Here is a 20,000-nt window from a genome sequence, read left to right as displayed (position 1 = left end):
TAAAACACACACCTTTTCGCCAGTTCAGGCACTTGCGCGTGTGACTATTAGATTTACGACTAGCATATAATAACTGGCAGTGGTTTCAAACGCTATTTGCTTGTTCGTTCTAAATTCACTGGCGTCTGTCATCCGCTGTCGCAGCCAAACCCCCCGGTCTAGCTCTGTGCCTTAACTTGACAGTTGCGGTAAGGTCCCGGACTGCATTTCACAGGATGTTGCTGAAATCAGACGCCAGGTTTTCGGTCACGCAGGTCATTATAATGACAGCATTTTCCCGTAATCAAAATGTTACCTCTGTAACCCGTTTCTGTTTCTTTACGATTCCCTAATATGAAAGAAAAATGTCTGAATGACCCTATACGAATGGAAGGGGTCATAAAAACGGTCCAAATGCCTGTCTCGGATAACAAAATTCACATGGAAAGCCATCATACTGCGTTCTTTGACATCCGTTCTGACTAAAATGGGAAAAGTCATTGTACTACGCGCCACAAATAGAACAGGTGCTTGCTCTAAATATGAGTCTATCTTTAGAATGTGATATGAAATAAGTATCCTTATCTCCCTCAACAATAGAATTCTCTTCTCTGATTGGCTGATGGGGTGGCCATTAACTTCGTATAACCTGCTACCTTTGAAGTAGTTCCCGTATCACACTTGAATATTAATTCGCCAAACTCGTTACGAAGTTTAAATGAACTGTCATGTTGCATCCAAGCTGAAATACAGACGTGCAGAACCATAGTAACATTGTAGCATATGACGGAGGTGGATTGTAGCTAGTTGGATGCCATGTAGGCTATAAAAGTAGCGATCTTTCAAAGTTAAAGTTAATCAGAATCCTGGGATATGCCCGCTTGACAACGGGAGAGATAGAACTAACGACTGGCTTTTGGCCGTAGCAACCAGCCATTTAGAACTAACGACTGGCTTTTGGCCATAGCAACCATCCATTTAGAACTAGTAACGGCAGTTTTGTCCTGCAAGTAGAAAGTTGATATGTGGCGGAAAGTAGTCCCACAGTCAAGACCGTTTTAGCGATGTTTACGGACGCAACGGTGGAATAAAACTATGTTCTAAATATACAGGTTATGAATACAAACGGGAGATAAGCGGGATAACGGCCTTCGAGGTCGACCGGTTCGATGGAAATAATGGCACGGCGGAGGTAACTCCGTCTCCGTGCTTCGCACGTCGCCGGAGTTCTAGACCTCCACCTAGCCATTATTTCCATCGAACCGGTCACCTCGTCGGCCGTTATCCCTTACTTAATGGGGGCAGCCTAGATACACGAATCGTCTTAAGCAGGGTTTATCCAGGATGTAGCAACTGTTTAGTATTGACCATACTATTTCATCATACCCAGGGATAGCCTACTGTAAGTATTGCCATTTAGTCTCATAACTGTATGCTTGCTTATTTTTTCCACCAATTAATTTCGTGAAATGAAGTCTGGCAGAGAAATTGTGTTATATCAGTAACCAACAGCGTTGACAGATATCAAATGTAGTAGGCTAGTTCCCCATTCCCATTGAAGTTCCACTTTCAACTGAAACTGAACTGTATCTTACGTTCCATTTTACACAAAAAAAATATCGGCTGTGGCTTCCCAACTAACCTCTAGCATAGCCTAAGGTTGGCTTTCATCATATCACACGACATGTCTTTACCATGTGACACGTCACCTGGACCACTGCAAGGGCTATTAGAAATGTATGCGAGCCATCAAATTTGCTACTGGCGATGTACCAGGACCCGCCCAAGAATCCCCACCTTTAAGCGAAATGAAGTGCGCCTCCCACTTCCAACCGCTCACATGTTCACTGACTAGGGTTCGTGTCTGCAGTTTTAAAAGGCAAGACTGCTGTCAGCCGCGGACGAGAGCGCTGAGAGAGACGGCTGGAAGTAGTTGAAGGAGGAGGAGACCGGGTGCCTATTACCTCTCATTGATTTCAGGAGTTTTCTGTCGTCATTGACTTGTGGCCGAATTGGAAACGCTTTGAGGCTTATATATTTTTTAATTTACTTGAGCACCATTTTTTAGACATTCGTGTGAGAGGAGAACAAATACCAGCACTTTTCCAAAGACAGAAATATTAGTTTGACACGGGGGAAAGGGGACAATTCAATCCAACGACCAAAGATACCCTCTTGCACAATTGCAGACTTGATTCCAAAGACATGAATTCCGTCCCTGAATGACCGGACGCTGAACGATCGCCCACAAAAACCACATCTCAGATTTATAGTTCTCGTGGAGTACCTCTGTTTTTTTCCCGTTTGACTCCATAAATATGATTTTTAGTTTTTGCACTTTGGTGACATTTGTGTTGGGACTGACCCGGTGTCAGGGCTCCTACGTGCCCTGCGAACCGTGCGACCAGAAAGCGCTCTCCATGTGCCCACCGGTGCCTGTTGGCTGTCAGCTGGTGAAGGAGCCGGGTTGCGGCTGCTGCTTGACCTGCGCGCTGTCCGAGGGTCAGCCGTGCGGGGTCTACACTGGCCCGTGCAGTCAAGGGCTCCGTTGCTTACCGCGGAGCGGCGAGGAAAAGCCTCTTCACGCCCTCCTCCACGGCAAAGGCGTGTGCATGAACGAGAAAGTATACAAACCGCTCCATCCTGCAAAGGGTAAGTGCATGTATGACTGGGGTGTTGTGGAGAAAATCCTACTGTTGGTCCCGCTTGTGCAGATAACTTATACACGCACAAAGGATATGAACGTTGCCACTGAGATTATTTCTGTCCTCTGTTTCCATGCAAATCAGGTCTACCCTTTATTCTAAGCTACCACCAGGGGAAATTGGGTCATTATTCCCATTTATGTAATCTTGTACAAATTCAAACAATGCCCTAAGGATATTTGACGAAATGTGATCATCATTATATTCGTTGTTCAAATTCTAGAACTATTTTCATTGCTTCTATAAGGATTACATGTATTTCCAAATAGCCATACAATGCAGTCAAGGTATGGGCACAAAGTCAGCTGTCTTCAATATTATGGACTGAGATTTATCCGATCATTAATGGACAACTTCATCCATGCTCCCCATTCATGTGCAGCTGTGGTGCTGTCCCCGTGTGAGCACATTCTAGCAGCCCCGTCCTCCTGAGGCAGGTCTCTGTGTGCCGGCTGTGCAAGGTGAAAATCAAGAGGGGAGGGGTGGAGAGGGGGCCGGGTGCTTAAAGTGATGTTTGCGTCGTTAAAACGCCTCTCCCCCTGGAGGCTTCATCTGGGCTCAAAAACGGCACGATGATTACAGTTATTGGACGTCAGAGGCGTCATTATCCCCGCAGAAGAATAGCCCTGTGACCGCGGTGACCCGCGCTGTGTCAGAGGAGCCCCGTGAGGGGGGGCACAGGTCTCCATTACTATCCTGCAGGAATTTGGCTCCCTTTGTCCATCTTGACTGATCAAAAAAAATTCCCCAGCGCTGTGTCTTACAGCTGAACGAGAATGGGGGGGGGGGGGGGGGGTGAAAGAGAGAGAGAGAGAGAGAGAGAGAGAGAAATGACAGGGTGTGAGAGAGAGAGAGAGAGAAAGAAATGAGTGTGAGAGAGAGAAAGAGAGAGAGAGAGAGAGAGAGAGAAATAAGAGAGAGATAAATAAGAGAAAGGGAGAGAAATGAGAGAGAGAGGGACAGAGAGAGAGAGAGAGAGCGAGCACAGTCGGATGACAGTTGTTCAGCAGTGATTCAGCAGAATGCTGTTGGAGCGTTTGCGCGACACGCCGTCTGTCAGGCTGCAGAAGGATTTAGAGTGGCAGCTCTCATTTCCTGTGGCCTGCCCAAGTACATACCCAACCACCACCTACCAGCTGGAGCAAGGGCAGAGTGACAGAGAGAGAGCGTGCGTGTATGTGTGTGTGTGTGTGTGTGTGTGTGTGTGTGTGTGAGAGAGACTCTTCCGTGAGTGAGAGTGTGAGAGAGAGAGCGCGCATGAAAATGAAAAGCATGCACCACAGCTAAAGTTGGATATGAAAAAGGGAGAGGGGGAGAAAGAAAGAGAGAGAGAGAGGAAAGTGTGCACCAATGGGAGATGGAGAAAAAGGAGAGTGTGTGTGAGCGAGAGAGAGAGAGAGAGAGAGGAGAAAGTGTGCACCAATGAGAGAGAGGAAAGTGTGCACTAGAGAGTGAGAGATAGAGAGAGAGAGAGAGAGAGAGAGAGGAAAGTGTGCACCATTGAGAGATAGAGAAAAAGGAGAGTGTGTGTGAGCGAGAGAGAGAGAGAGGAGAAAGTGTGCACTAGAGAGTGAGAGAGAGAGAGAATTGTCAAGGGAGAACAAGTTGGAGCGAGACACTTATAGGAGATCAAGGTCAGGTGTCAGGCCGCTCTCCAAGGACAGCAGCAGGGCCGAGACCAGATTAGCATGAGTTCTCCGAACAGGACCTCCAGATTAGGGGCCAGAGGGGCCCCCGCCTTTGCCCGATGACATCCCTCAGGATGCGGAGAGAAGATGCGGTTAACTAGCGCCCGTCTCCGTGACGCCCGCGACGGCAGATTAGAAGAGACGCAAACGTGGTTGATTATCACGCTCGGTGCTCTGTACCTGAAAAATAGGAAAAAAAGGGGCGAAAAATGTGGATGAGGCGAAAGGGTGTCGGGGGCGAGGACAAGCTCGGGGTCGAGGCGGGAGGCGGGCGGGGGGGAAGGGGGGGAGGGGTGGTTTGTGACGCCACCACGACCGAGGCTTGGAAGATTTGCTCATCCGCCGTGACCCTGATTCGCCGGCTGCTTAGCTACGCAATGGGTCGCGTCATGGTGGAGTCAGGCTGGGTAGGAGAGTAGTACTGATCGTCTATGTATGGTGCCCCCCCCCCCCCCCCCCAACACTCTAACACACACACACACACACACACACTCATGGGCTCAGTTTTGGTGGTTAGGATGCAGGACATGTGAGATCTTGCACCTTTCAGCTCCCCTCATGCCTGCATGTACTGTATGAGAGTGAATGGGGTCACTTTCATTGTAAGCTGAGACAGTCAAATATTTAGAAAAAGACAAAGCATGCATGCGATTATCCTACTGTTTCACCGTGGCCAAATCAGCCAACACAGGCCATTTATTTGTACATATTCTCATGTGTTAATCTTGCCACTCTCAATGGGGGGGGGGGGGGGGGCGGGGTTCTGATGTTAATCCATTCTGTGATTTGGGGAAGAACTGCTGCATTACGGTTTTTAAAACAGCCGGCGCCATGACTACTTGGCACATTTGAATGACGTTTCTGGGGCAAGTTTATGTTTCTGTCCACACGTTCCTGCAGAAAGCACAAAAGCAATGAAATATGCATGCAGCCCGTCTCTCTCTCTCTCTCTCTCTCTCTCTCTCTCTCCCTCACTCCCTCTCTCTCTTTCTCGCTCACTGCAAGGCTTCAGTGATTCTCCTAATAAAGTTTTACAGCAAGTCGTTCAGCATGCATTTGTCACCCACACCTGGGAGGGAGGAAGGGTGAGCAGCAGCTGCAGAATCACACACGGGCACACACACACCACCTCACACACACACACACACACACACACACACACACACACAGATACCCACATATAAATACACACATGCGTGCTCGCACACACACACACACACACACACACACACACACACACACATATATATATATGCACACTGTCTGCTGTTACACACATACATACACACAGACACATACACAGGCACACACTTCACACCACTATCTCTCTCTGTCTTTCTTTCTGTCATTCTCTCTCTCTCTCTCTCACTCACACACACACACACACACACACACACACACACACAAACAGAAAAATGTGTGGGAGACAGGGATGAGCTCTATCTGTCTGTTTTAAGGGTCAGGATTGTGCAGAGAAACCGAGAATGTCCACCCTAAAGGTCTTCTGCTTTTGAAAATATGTCTCTGAATGCCTTTGCATACTGTACGTTACCTTCCCCATCTTGCGCAGTTACTCCTAACAGCTTTAATTGGAGTTTTTTTTTTCCACTAATTATTGCAAGATGGATGGGGCAAGTGCACACCATGCACGTTTAATCTATTCTGTTTCACATTAGACCCAAAAAGCAGGGATGATGGCATGCCCCACATCTAGAATGCTGAACACAGCCGTGGAAAATCTGGCTTGTAAGATTTCTAAGTATTTAAAAATTCAATAAAACTGGACATGGCCCATGAATGAGTGAGGCACGGACTTCAATAAGTTGATGCAGTATTCCTGCGGAATTCTCACAGCTGCGCTGTGACCCTTGGATGCAGCATGGAAGGATGTCAAAATCCAGCTGCCTCGCTCCATGTTGGAGATGGACGGGATCTGGGAAAACAGAGGAGGAGTTTCTAGGGCAGTAGCCTAAAGCTCTCGGAATACATATTACATGTACTGTAAAAGCCAGGCCCAGCCAGCCACACACCAAAACTGCCCGCCCCCCCCCCCCCCTTCTATTTTTTTATTGTTTGCAGTCGCGCTGAACAATTGTAGTTGTCATGGAAACCTGCAGAGGGTGTCACTACAGCTGTCACATGACTCCTGCAACCCCCCCCTTCTCCCCAACCACCACCATAGCACCCTCCTTTTTCACCGGGAGTCGCTGTTGTGAGAGGGAGAGAAGAGAGCTTTACCTTCTATGTGGGGAAGAGTGAGGGGTGGGCAACGAGGAGGAGGAGGAGGAGGAGGAAGAGTAGGAGGGGCACGTGACCATACCCCTCCTTGGCTTGATGCCAGAGCACTGGCTCAGTTTCAGAGAGTCAGTGTCAGACTCACTAAGCCTCCTTTACAAGTGAGAGAGTCGGAAAAACTGAGCGCTCGGCCCTGAGAGAGAGGGAGAGAGAGAGAGAGAGAGAGAGAGAGAACTTGATTCCAAAAGAGGAAAGAAGAGCTCTATTGTCGCAAACGAGGAGATACTGGCCTTTTTAAGTCTGTGGCTGAAAGGCAATATGGAGGAATGCAGAAATGAACACATGAGAGCGCAATTGAAAGACGGGGAGAGATTTAGCAACAACGTAAAAAAAAAGAAAAAGAAAGAAAAAGCAACAAACATATTACTCTTCTTGTCATGTGTTAGCGTGACGGCTTGGCTTTGGCAAGCCTGTGCTACACTCTACACTGGAAAGGCAAAAGAGAGTGACTCTGAGACAGAGGGAGAAAGAGTGAGGGAAAGGGAAAGGCAGGAGGGAAGGAGAGAGGGGGGGGAGAGGGAGGGAGAGGGAGGGAGGGAGGGAGGGGAGGGGAAATCAATCCCAAGAATAAAACGACTCATCCTCGTCTGTTAGTGTAATCTGCTGCTCACCATGTTTATCCAGCTGTGATGGATGGCAACTGTTCCAGGAGGCCTTTCCCCCCCCCCCCCCCCCCCCCCCACCCTCCTCCTCTTTTAATTTCTCCTTTTTGTCCTCTCACACACTCCCTCTCAAAATGCCACAGAGAGGCCAGCGTTCACGACTGGCTTTCTCCCCTCATCGTGGCATCTAGTCCTCACAAGAAATGATTATCCCCTATAGATATAGATAGATAGATCTGTGACAATCTTATGGTCATGACCATGGTCATAAGAAAGTCATAAGATTTACGATCTTGAAATTACTTGTCACATTTATTTCTTTGTATGTTTTCAACGATTAAGGAGAATGAAGAAAAATGAAAAGAATGGCGGGGGACCGGTGGAAATACCAGACGGGGCAGCAGAACTAGATGCTTATTTAATGTGTTTTCTTTTGCCTTTTTTTCTCAGAGCGGGAGTCTCAGGAAGAAGCCCGTGTTACCGAGGTAACCGAGACGCTGCTTCCGCAAGCCAAAGTGCCACTGTTTCCACGGGACCACATCAACAGCAAGAAGGCCGTGGCCATGCGCAAGGACCGCAAGCGGCAGCAGGCCAAATTGCGCACCGTGATCTATGTCGACCACCCACCGCTTGCCTTAGACAAACACCAACCAGAATTTGTAAGTCCGACAGCTACGAAAACAACCAGTCAACTTCTGAAGCCCCATTACCAACACACTAACTAGCTCGCTAAATAATTATCGGAATATGGATTGGCCGGGGTTGTAAAAGAAATGGAAAGAAAAGCATTCGAGCAATTTATTTTAGATTGCTATTGCATGTAATTAAAACCTAAAAAGGCCAAAAATTGTTCTCTTGGCAGACATAATATAAAGGGAAAACTCCAGTAAAGAAACAAAAAACACACAATTGTAAGAATGTTTAAAACCCTGAGAATAAAGTCAACATTCACTTTTGTAATTGGCCAATGACAACACCCATGACCTGTTGGTTTTGACCTCATTGTTAAGCCTTGTAAATATGTATTGCGTGTCCACAGGGTCCTTGTAGGAGAAAGCTGGACGGCATCATTCACCGGATGAAGGACACGTCCAGAGTCATGGCGCTCTCTCTCTACCTGCCCAACTGTGACAAAAAGGGCTTCTTCAAACGCAAGCAGGTACACAGCCTGGCCTCTACATTTTAAATGACGGAGCATCGGGGGAGGGGGTAGACTAGAGTTGGCAGGTGCCACAGTGCCGAAGCAGGATAAAGACAAAAGCTTATCTTGACTTGTCTCGCAAGACTGGTGTAGCCTAAATTGTTCAGGAATGAAAACAAACAACTTTGAGAACAACTGAGACTTCTATGTGAAACTTGAGACTTTTCTGTGTCTGGTTTCTGGTGATACTGACCGTTATCTACTTTGTACCACCTTTTAGACCTGTTTTCTTGGTTCTCCTCTGGGGATATTAATCCCATTTAGATCAACTTTGCATATCTTGAACATAATGTTTTCATATCGCATGGCCCTAATTTCAATGATGGGCACAGTTCCAGCCTTAACTCTAATATAAACTAAAAGCCGAGCCATACAATTGGTGCACAATACGTTGTGTTTGTGGAGCATAGAATAGTTTTAGAAGACTGATCCCATTTTTGTAATATAAATGAATGCGTTGCTGTTGCCACAGACACTTTGTGCCTGCTGTAGCCTGCTTGTAATGTAATAACTTGACAAAATCATTTTTTTAGTTTAACATTATGGGCAAGATATCAAAGCACAAACATTGACGAGTCAGTGCAAAGCACACGTACATTCCCCACCCACGATAGCTTTATTTCATGCATTGGAACTTTGCCTGTTGACAGACATTGGACTTTGCCCTCATTTAAATCAGGGTCCATGGTGTTAAGAATTTCAAGAATCACTCCGTTGGGTATTGTGTTTGGGCAATGGTTAGTTGTTTGTTTTCCTTTACTCTGTTTTTAATAAGAATGTACTCTTGTGCGATAGAAGAGTTTAAGCAGATATACCTTTCACAGAAGTAAGGCGCCTGGTCGTTGCTATGCGTTCAAAGCTGAAATGGCAGTTTTATTTACTGTTTTCATATTAAAGTAGTAAGTCAGAGCCCTTTTCCCTCTCTCCGCCACAGTGTAAGCCATCCCGTGGCCGTAAGCGGGGCATCTGTTGGTGTGTGGACAAGTACGGGGTGCAGATGCCAGGGACGGACTACAGCGGAGGGGACATCCAGTGCCGAGACCTGGAGAGCAGCAGCAGCAACAACAACGAGTGAGGCAGTTTTGGGGGGGGGGGGGGGACTTCCTGTCACATGACCCCCAAGATGGCAACACAACCACCAATCATGGCTCATCATTAACATGCAGAAGCCTTTTTGTAAGAATATTAGACCGACTGGCCAGAATTTGATTGTCTGCTTAGAGTTTCTTTTTTTTTTTTTTTTTTTTGTTCAGTCCTGAGAATATATTAACACACAGTGATTTCGCTGTGTTTTGAACATGCCTATTCCAATGGTGAGGCATGTTTAAGGCCACCTAAATCATGCCCACCACCAGCCACACTGAATATTGGTGCCAGAAGTGAGCAGAATTCTTTATTGGCCTGATTTTGAGTGTGACTTATATGTATGTCCATGTTAGTCTTTGTCTAAGCACTTAAAATGACTTTTTCCAGGTTCATTTCGTCTACATTGTATCAGATTTGTTTAAATGTTCAGTTTAAGTACCCATTAAATAGTGAATCTCTATCAAACAGAAAAAAAGCTTCTGGCAACCAATTGCCTTTGACAAGAAAAGGTTTTAGTCAGTTGACTAGCCTTTGTAAGCTAGCTTTTGTAAAATGCTACAGCCTCAGCTTAAAAAGTACTGTTTTGTATTTGATGTTATTGACTATGGAAGCTATATCAGACCACTATCATTGGAGTATCAGCTCTTGAGTACTGCCAGACACTTTGGGAACTAGTTCTCTTTCATCTTCCCATTTGATTTTTTCCTGGTTGAACTATAGACTCTTTGCTTGATCATTTGTAGCGAAAAACTTCATAGGACTCTTAATTCAACAAATACTGGTGCTTCATCAATCATAATATGATCCTGAACCTGTAAGCTTTGACTTGTGCAAATACAGACAAAACTCCCTCTCCCCTCTCACCCTATCTCGAACAGAGGAGGGCCTATCATTTGAATACAAGATGGCTGGCTTTTGCCCACACTCTGGCTTCCTATGTAAATCTCAGTGCCTTTTTTTCCATGACATGAGAGATTTCAATACTGATTTACATTTGAGCTGCAGAGGTAGACATAACTCACAGAACATCACCACACCCGGCTACTGGGAAAGAGTTCTTGTTAGTATTGTAAAGGTCCCCATATCGCTCTAGTTCACAGGACAAATGAATGGCAAGATCATACTGTATGTTCTTGATGCTTTAGATATGACAGCAGCCAAGAGGGGGGTTTTGTGTGCTTTGGAGCTCGGTTCTGCGGGTTTCTAGGTCAAATGGCTATATGCAAACACCGATGCTGTTATATATGGCTCCAGATATCATGTATAGTAGGGAACACATAAGGCCTTGGGTGTTAATGTCTTCCCTTAAATAAGGAAAACTGTGGTAGCAAGCAAATGATCGCGGTTGCCATCAAACCCCAAGGCCGTCATGACCTTAGTGGTAACCTCGTTTGCGAGGAGTGTATCTCACAACACACAGCCGTACTGCTTGGGAATCCCTCCGAAGCTCTCCCTGCCGACGCTGAATCATGTTGGTGAAACCGACGACTCCACTTTATGTGAAGGAAGTGTGGACACACCTCAGTCTTTGAGGTATTGTCAAAATGGCGGCCTTTCTCTGGTGCTGGTGCTGCTGGCGCTGGTGTAGGCGGTGGTGGTGGTGGTGGTGGTGCTCTTGTGGCCCGTAGTCAATCTTCTCCAACTGCCGCTGCCCGCTGGTAAATAAGCGGTATAGCCCACAATGGCTTGGATAAGCAGCTAATGACTCGGTTGAAGATGATTTAAGCATTGCTTTGAGAGCAGGAAAGCGTGGAGTTTCTTCTAGAAATCTATAGAGTATCTTCCTAGCATCGGCGTTTTCATTTGCTCTCTTAGCATGTCTTTTGAGCCTTCACCGCAGTATAGATTTGGCACACGTCTTCGACAGTAGCTGTGTTCTCTGGGCGCTGACCCCGTAACCTTGGTGTTGGTCGCACCATGCTAAGCTAACAAATAAACAGTTTAAACCAGAGACTCAGTGGCTCATAAAGGGGTCTGTTGACTCAGGCAGTGCCCCCCCCCCCCCATACTCCCCCTCACACACACACACACACACACACACACACTCCCCTGGTCAGTTGGGCTGCAATAATTCACCACTCCCACTCATCAAGCCACATTCGCTAGCGCTTGGTTACAGAGCTATTCTGGACGGAAGCGGTGGTAGACGCCATGCGAACGATGCGAATGCGGCAGGGGAGAGAGATGGGGAGAGGAGAGGAAGCGCGTAGAGGAACGCGACCCGTTCATCTGACACCTCAATCAACAAATCTAAGTTAAAATGACAAATGGCATCTTGGAAAGAGAGTGAGCCAACACTGCCAGCAAAGGACTGGGACTTAGCCAGTGTCCCCCCCCCCCCCCCACTCCCGGTCCCTTTATTTTTGGTGTGGTCGGTGGGAGGGAGGCGTATGATCAAGACACGAGTAATGTCACATTTGCCAAATTCACCTGGTCGATTGAGAGGAGAGGGGAGGATCAGAGGAGCGAGACGGTACCTAGTCTCCTGGCCCGATATGCTTCAGTCTCACCACTGTTTATGTAGCAAGTTATTAGGGATTATGGTTTATGACACAAATGATGTTTTATATGAGAAGTGGAAAATTGGATGAGCAGTTCCCATGTGAAAATAGAACTTTATATGTCTTTCGCTCCTCATGTGTTCATTTGCAAAGATGAAAGTCTTTTCCTGGCCTGCAGTGGGAAGGAAAGAATGTTTCAGCCACTCCACTTCACTTACCCATTTTCTGAAAGAAAAAAATAATAATCATGCACAAGTCTTCCTGTTAAAAAAAGGACAAAAATGATATCGCCAATATCACTGTGTAATATTTATTCACCTTGTAATTTATGTACTCTATCTTTGTCTTTTTTGTAATGACAAAGCATTTATTTAAATAAAATTATGTATTCGAGATATTTCAATTTACTCCCTGAAGTTTCACAATTAGTGGGGATGGTCAGGGGTGGGGTGTGTGTGTGTGTGTGTGTGGGGGGGGGGGGGGGGGGGGGTATTGCTAGCTGCTAACAGCTGGTACGACATATCTTCAGTTGTGTTCCTTGACATTATTGACATTAGCCATTTGCTGATCACTCTTGACAGTAGCCAGTTGCTGGTCACCTGGGAGTCCAGGCTAGACCCGAGGCCTATTCTTCCCCACCTCCTACCTCCCCAAGGAGCCGGGTGAAGGAGCTGGCAATCAAACGCTCTACAGTCTACATCCTACATCAACTAGACACACACATTTGGAACTCTCCTTTCTTTTCCTCTACTCCCCCACCTATACTCGTCAGACTACACAATTTGCTTTGTAGTTTACATTATATATACTGTATTTCTTGACCAAAACACTATAGGCACATACTAAGTGATTCTTGTTCTTTTTATTTGTAAGGTCTAACCAAGCGAGAAAACATATACTGTAGGGCCTCTGCCACTGAGTCAACCTTTTATACACATACAGTACAAACAAACAGGATGAGAAATTCCAATGAGGACATGGATGCAAAACTGGTTTAATATGTGTTTAATATAATACTGTAAGACATGACTGGAGAGTATTTTGTAATGTATGCATATTGTACACTGAAGACACAATGAGCTTCAACAGAACCAGAACAGATTATATGGAGGGCTGAGAACGTATGGCAAGAGCTGCTAAACAAAACAAAACAAAAAAAAATAAACACATTCTGAGGAAGAATTTGTCTGAAACACAAGAAAGCTCATTCCGGAGAGGAGTAGCCTACCAGTCAAAAGTACAGAGTTAGGAGGAGCATTTTTGTCAATAACTGGGGTACAGAGACACGTTAACAACACAAATTATATTATGTTAAGTTTGATGGGAGCCGCCTCAAATTGCCATGTCTGTTGTAAACGTGTCAGTGTGTAATAAACCGATTTACAAGGAGGCTGAGTGCTAATGATTATGAAGAGAGTAGAAGGTACTGGTCATACCGACCTGCTCTCTTAATCCTTAATTATTTCAACCCAAATCAGCAAACAAAAACATAGTGTGCAGACCATTTGGAATAGCCACCTGTGGTTGTCCTGTTGGTCAGAGCACTACTGTGAACCCTGACCACCTTGTCAAAAATGACCACCAGGTGGCAGAAAGCACCACTGCAGACAGTAACATCTTGCATGAAACAGACATTTTGTCAGTGCATATTTTTTATAACACATACTTTGTGTAGTCAAATAACAATTATATTTCAAAGCACCTTCCGGTTGTGAATGGTAAACCATATTTCCAGTCAGGAATGGATTACAGTTTTAACATTAAACTACGACATTGTTAATGTGTTAAAAAAGTGAGGTCTCTCTATGTTAGAGAGGGTTACCAGGGATCTAATGTTAAACACATTTCATGTTAGTCCTTTAACTCAAAATCATTTTGGGAGCCCCAAGGAGTCTTTGTAGCTTACAATCCCTGTTAAAAAAAATGGCTTTTTATATCAAACAATGTCTAAAGAACTGAAAACATTGCCAACTGAACAAGCTCTTCTGTGCTGAGCAACAACACATATTCAGCTAACTCACTCTATATTTAGTAAGATACAACAAACAAACAGACTCTAATTACCAAAAACCCCATGCTCAGCTAATTGGCATAGATGATGGTATACTGGATTTGTTGTATGGTGTACTAAAAGATCTAGAACCTTCTAAGTGTCTAAAGATGCTTAGAAGCTTGCCTGTATCCTACTTCTAATTAAACACCACACACTAAGATACATATTTGGCAACGATCAGTTGAACACTTTAGATGAAAACAAAATGTCTACAGCCACTCACACAAATACATATATCTGTACAGCTCACTTTCTTGTAATGCTGCAACAATGAATCGATTATTATTTTACTGTTCGCCAACTATTTTGGTAATTGATGAAATCAGTTTGAGTCATTTTTAGGTGAAAAACAATCTAAATTCTCTGATTCCATCCTCTTAAACTTCAAATTATTTTTCTGGTCTACTAGCGCTCTATGACAGTAAACTGAATATCTTTGGCGTGAGGACAAAAAAAACAAGGCATTTGAGAACATCATCTTGAGCTTGAGCAGTTTTTTTATGCACCATTGTATAGACCAAACAACTGACCGGTTAATCGAGGAAATAAACAACAGATAAATCGATTGGGGCAATAATCGTTAGTTGCAGCCCTCCGTCCATGTTGACACACTGCCCCTACTGGGCCTGGCTGTGCCCTCCAGTGGGCTTTGTGGGGAGGGATGGGGGGGGGGGGCAGGGACAGGGCACAGAGCGGGCGATGGGGGGTTAATTCAAGGGTGCAGTCGGGGGGTTAATCTCTTGTCCTCCGAGGTACTGGCTGCAGTTGGGGTCGCCTCTGACCACTGGGGATTCTGGGATTGCTCGTCCAGTGTGAGGGTTGACACACCAGCACTCACCTCTCTGTCCATTCACAGACATCTTGCACTGAGACGTAACAGAAGGTAAGAACAGGAAAAAATTCCATTTTAAAATGAGCAAATGAATGAATGACCGAATGAATGAATGACCGAATGAATGAATGAATGAATGAATGAATAGTCCTTGAATGAATGAATGGAACCTTTTAAATGGTCTCCTAGTTTCATTTCTAGATTGCCACATTATCCCTGGAACATGTACAACTCCATCATATCACATTGCAGCATCTTGCACTTTCTTTGTTTACCACATTTAAAACCAACATAAGTTGTAATCTACCACAGTGAGGCAAATCGATTTATTATTCAATGGTATATGACAACGTGTGGAGCATTAGGACTGCTGAGGGGCATATGGGGGTGTTAAAGCCACCTCCGTCATATGCTAAATGTTATTAATATGTTCTGAACGTCTGTATTTTACAGCTTCATTGCATCGTGACAATTCATTCACACACACATTTAATTCACAACACATATTCACAATGAGTTCGGCGAATTAATATACAACTGTGATACAGGCAAAAAATTGGAACTACTTCATAGGTGTGCAAATAACATACGGTTAATGACCCCCTTATAGAACGCAGGACAAAGGGGAATTCAACCGAGCAGTGGAATACGGGGGTGTGAGTGTGGTCTCACCTGTTTGTGGTTGTACTGGCCCATCTTGTCACAGTTGGGGATGTGCAGGGCGTACAGGTCCTCCAGTGGGCCCCGGTTGTCCCTGAAGGGCATCTTGGAGATGCGCTCCAGGACCTGGTCCAGTTCCGTTTGACACTGGGTCTGTGAAAAACACACACACACACACACACACACACACACACACACACACACACATTCATCCAAAGCCACTTAACACAGTAATATAACCAGAGTGAGCATGTGGATGGTGTCTACCATCCCTACAGATCCTTATGACTCGGTGAGGTTGTGCTGGCCTGGGATACCCCCAATAACAGAATACCTCTTGTCAAATCAGAAATCAATCAACTGTATAATTGCAACTAACGGGGAGGCTACACCGGGCACATAATTGAAACGTTCTGTTCACGTTGGGTCTGCTGCAACAACTACCTTCAACTATCATCAATAACACTGGCTACACCAGACGTGATAGCAGAGCATACGTTTGGAAAAAGTCTTTTAAAAAAATTGTACGATACGCAAGGAGTGCTTCAGTTGCGGCTGCTGAGTATAACTGTTGTATAAATACACTATCTATGTGCCATATTATTTACTTGTGTACTCTGTATGTGCTCCTCAAACCCATGGCTTTGGCGCTGTTACAACCTTAGTCAACTAGATCCATAGGGACATAGAATCAAATGCAGAGACACAAAGAGATGATGTCCTCCGAGCATCAGCAATCGATTAACATGTCTTCCTTAATGCAGCCGCCCAGTGCAGTGCAGGCTGTGTAATTTGAAGTATCCCCTTACATAAGCTTAATCCCCACCAGACTCGAGAAATGAGACACAGATCTTTGCAGTCGCACAGAGCAATGACCTAAGACAAGTAGCCATGCCTGCTCCTTATTAGAAAATGTCTTCTTCAATACAAGCTTGTGTCAAATCCTCATGGGTTGGAACGACCACAACACAGATTCTTATCTAAAGTCGTGTAGCTAACTCCTTCCTTACATTCCTCCGAAATTATTTATTTCATTTATTTAGTCTTTTTTGTTTCTTAATGTAATATGAATGACTGGCTGGAGCTATTGACAGTAAGTGATCTGGCTGGGTTTTCCCTGAGGAGACGAACACTAAAACATATGCAAACACATCAAAACAGCTGTCAAGCCCTTCTGGAGGAGCGGCGGTGGTTCGGGACCAAAACAAATTAAAAGAAAAAACAGCGTTAAGCCCAGAGGTCTTAGGTTCAGCAGCAGCGCTGTATCAGCTTTGCCGCATCAACTGCGGTTCGCTCCTCAATGCCATTTTTCCTCCACAAGAGCACTGACATCTGTAGTAGGTCTGACCTGGTCTCCTCTCCTTGGCAGAGCCCTCCAGGCACGAGTGTGAGAGGGGCTACGAAGGAGGATGAGGAGGATAATAATAGGTGCCTCTCATTTGGGCTTTTATACGTCCTCCCTCGCTCCTCGGGCCTCGATTCTCACTGATGTACATAAAGAATGATGGGGCAGCAACAATGGGATAGTCTATCCCTTCTTCTATCTTTCTTTATGTAGATCAGTGAGTATCGAGGCCCGAGGAGGTACTGTAGGGAGGATGTATAAACGCTGAATGAGAGGCACCTTAGGAATGAGGAAGAGTTTGATGAGATCCCTATCAAGCACATAAACCACGTCGTGGACGTATGCATGTGCTATACGTACAAGGGCAGGTTTGCATTATGCAATCCAATGCATCAGCCGTGCACAGCACAGTTCTCAGGCCTTATTCCCCACAAAAAGGCTGGCATGCGGGTCGGTCTTCCTTCCTCTGAGCCTGCTCCAGTTCTGGCCCAAACCTGGCCCACATTTGTCTGGTTGTGTGAATAACTGAGAGTGTATTGCGTAGTTGCTGGTGTGGCATTGTAATTCTAAGAGACAAACCAGATTAATTTATCTCTGTGTATATCATTGTTTTTTTGTTTAGAATGAAGCAACAGAGCACTTCTATTAGGAGGTCTACCATTTTAGCGCAACATTCACTTAGATAGGCTTTTTCAGGTTCTTGCAATGCCATCAGGTAGAAGGTATAGGATGCTGTCCTTCCACACCAACTGGACATAAAGGTCATTCATCCCTATCAGCATTAAACGGCTGAATAAGCCACTAGTAGCACACTAGTCATCGACGATACTGCACTTTAATATTCCATAATGCTTGGAGATGCTTAGTGTTGTGCACTGTTTTTATGTGGGGGTTATGTGATTGGGTGCTTGTCCTGTTGTTTATCTGACGTGCTGGCTGGTGCAAAATTAATTTCCAAAAGGGCCGAAAAAATATCTATCTCTCTATTTTATATCCCTCTGGTTGCCACGATTGAACAGTTGTTACTTTACACCGAGCGATCAAGCCACTGCCAGACATGCCATCACACCGACTGGGCAAAAGCGGGCAGGAGCTGGCCCTGATCCGGCCCTGGTCTGGCTTAGAGTCGTAGCTCCACAGTGAGTCGTTATCCAGGAGCGCTAACTGCTGAGCCTTGCTGCTGACCCCGAGGCTGTCATTTTGGTGACCCCTTTTAAAAGAACACGTTCCGTATGTAAACAGCAGCCACTAAATCATAGGGGGGACGGTGGCAGTCCCGGGCTACACTCGGTCAACGTCAGTGGTTTTGTCATGTCTTTGTCTCTGGTAATTTCACTTAATAGCCCTTAAGAATGCACAGAGAGCTACAGATGTGGGAGGGGAGGGTAAAGCGGGAGAGAGGGATAGAGAAAGATGGAGAGAGAATGAGAGAGGGAATAGAGAGAAAAATGACAGAGAGACAGAGCGAGGGGAGAGGGAGGGGGCAGAGAATGTGACAGGGTGCAAATAACAGACAGAGCAGAAGAGGAATGGTGAGAGAGAGAGAATGGAGTGATACAGAGAGAGAGAGAGAGAGAATGTAAGAGTGAGTGAATGAGTGAGTGAGAGAAGGGGAGATGCAGAGAGAGAAAAGAGAGAGAGAGAGAGGGGGGGAGGGAGAGAGAGACAGGGAGAGAGAGGAGGTTAAAAGTGCTGGGAGAGGCACTGAGTGTCTGGCTGTTAATGGTCTTAGGAGCCTCTCTAATGGAGACTTGCTCCCTTTCACGGTCTCTCTGTCCACAAGAAATACCTCATCACCATCCACAAGGGAAATCAGCTACTGACATATGTACGCTTATTATTGGATATCCTCAGCCAAAAGCAAAAATGCAATAGAACTCCAAGGAGGAGTAATTACAAAGAACATTTTGTGACGTTGTTTTTTTTTTCTTTTTTTTTTTGTTTGTTTTGTTTTGCTTTTGTGCAATTATTTTTTTTTTCTTTTTCCTTAAATCTGCCTGGAAACAACCACATTCTGACATGGCAGCATAATTTATTTAAGTCATATACATTTCTCAAAGAAGAGTCTGTTAAATTCCCTTCATAAAACATGGGTAAAATATGAAACCAACAAAAAAAATTGGAAGCTCATCATTAATATCAGTTTCTAACATCGCCAGCAGGGGGCTGTATTACTCTTCTACTGAAAAAGGAAAATGTAAAACCATTGAATACACAATGTAAAAACAGTAAAAACTTTCCTATACAGTAATGTAATGATGAACTAAAATTTTGCATTTCTATCACTGCACTGTTAATCAAATCAATCTGAACCAAAATCCAATTTAAGAAAGCATAGTACTCAAAAACTCACTCACCCCAAAAATATCATAGCCTACCCCATTGCTATGGTCGATTGTTCCACATATTATAAAGAGACTGCCTGATAACAGAAGTGGCTGTTTGGAAGGATCTGATGCCTCAGTTCTTGTTCTAAGGGGAATCAGGATTCACTTTCTACCTGGGCACTGGAGTCGACACAACGCTCCTTGACATGTACAGTATGTGTTTGCTCTCTGTTTACGTAACCTTGTCCATGTACTCTGTGTGCTGTACTTATGTACCTATGTACTGTAAAGTGTCATAGAGTGTCTTAAAAGGCACTACACAAATGAAATGTGTCATTACTGGTATTATTCATAGGTTATGGTGCTAAAGAAAGAAAGAAATAATCCCCTGGTCATTTCATTTCCCATCCTCCATATTTGATATTTATTCCATCCATCCATATTTCTTTGTTGATCAGGGATCAGGAATCAGGAGAGACTGTAATGAATTTCAGAGTGATGCTTACAATGTCTACCTATTTATGGCTTGATATGTGACCCTGCAGGGCAAAACCAGTCGCTTTGTGCTTGATGCTATATTGAGCAATTCCACAATAAACAAACCTCTGGGTTAAAATATTGAATTTCACGTTTTCGCATAATTTGACAGTCTACAGTTTCATATCGTAAACAAATTTCACGGAAAAAACATACGTTTTGACAGTTAAACCCCGGTGAAGATTCGAC

General features: G+C 44.9%; 2 protein-coding genes and 1 long non-coding RNA gene across 3 annotated transcripts in view; 1 reads left to right on the top strand and 2 right to left on the bottom strand.

The window, feature by feature from the left end:
• Nucleotides 1-1,873, bottom strand: part of LOC134070973 (uncharacterized) — a 3,516-nt gene extending 1,643 nt beyond the window's left edge. Inside the window, exon 1 of the long non-coding RNA XR_009937009.1 lies at nucleotides 1,777-1,873. This is a non-coding gene — a long non-coding RNA (uncharacterized LOC134070973). The remainder of the gene's footprint in view (nucleotides 1-1,776) is intronic.
• Nucleotides 1,874-1,886: 13 nt separating this feature from the next.
• igfbp5a (insulin-like growth factor binding protein 5a) lies at nucleotides 1,887-12,450 on the top strand. Its single transcript, XM_062527526.1, has 4 exons — nucleotides 1,887-2,631; nucleotides 7,720-7,928; nucleotides 8,309-8,428; nucleotides 9,405-12,450. The coding sequence occupies exons 1-4, from the start codon at nucleotides 2,298-2,300 to the stop codon at nucleotides 9,543-9,545; spliced, it is 804 nt and encodes a 267-aa protein (XP_062383510.1). The 5' UTR covers nucleotides 1,887-2,297; the 3' UTR covers nucleotides 9,546-12,450.
• Nucleotides 12,451-13,047: 597 nt separating this feature from the next.
• The window catches only part of igfbp2a (insulin-like growth factor binding protein 2a), an 18,897-nt gene continuing 11,944 nt past the window's right edge, over nucleotides 13,048-20,000 (bottom strand). Inside the window, exons 3-4 of the mRNA XM_062528448.1 lie at nucleotides 15,615-15,755; nucleotides 13,048-14,976 (exon numbers count right to left, since the gene is read on the bottom strand). Coding sequence (XP_062384432.1) covers nucleotides 14,818-14,976; nucleotides 15,615-15,755 — 300 coding nt within the window. The 3' untranslated portion in view covers nucleotides 13,048-14,817. The remainder of the gene's footprint in view (nucleotides 14,977-15,614; nucleotides 15,756-20,000) is intronic.

This window comes from Sardina pilchardus, chromosome 23, assembly GCF_963854185.1.
Source record: "Sardina pilchardus chromosome 23, fSarPil1.1, whole genome shotgun sequence".
NCBI classification, from domain to species: domain Eukaryota; kingdom Metazoa; phylum Chordata; class Actinopteri; order Clupeiformes; family Clupeidae; genus Sardina; species Sardina pilchardus.
This window is presented reverse-complemented; position numbering and strand designations above follow the sequence as displayed.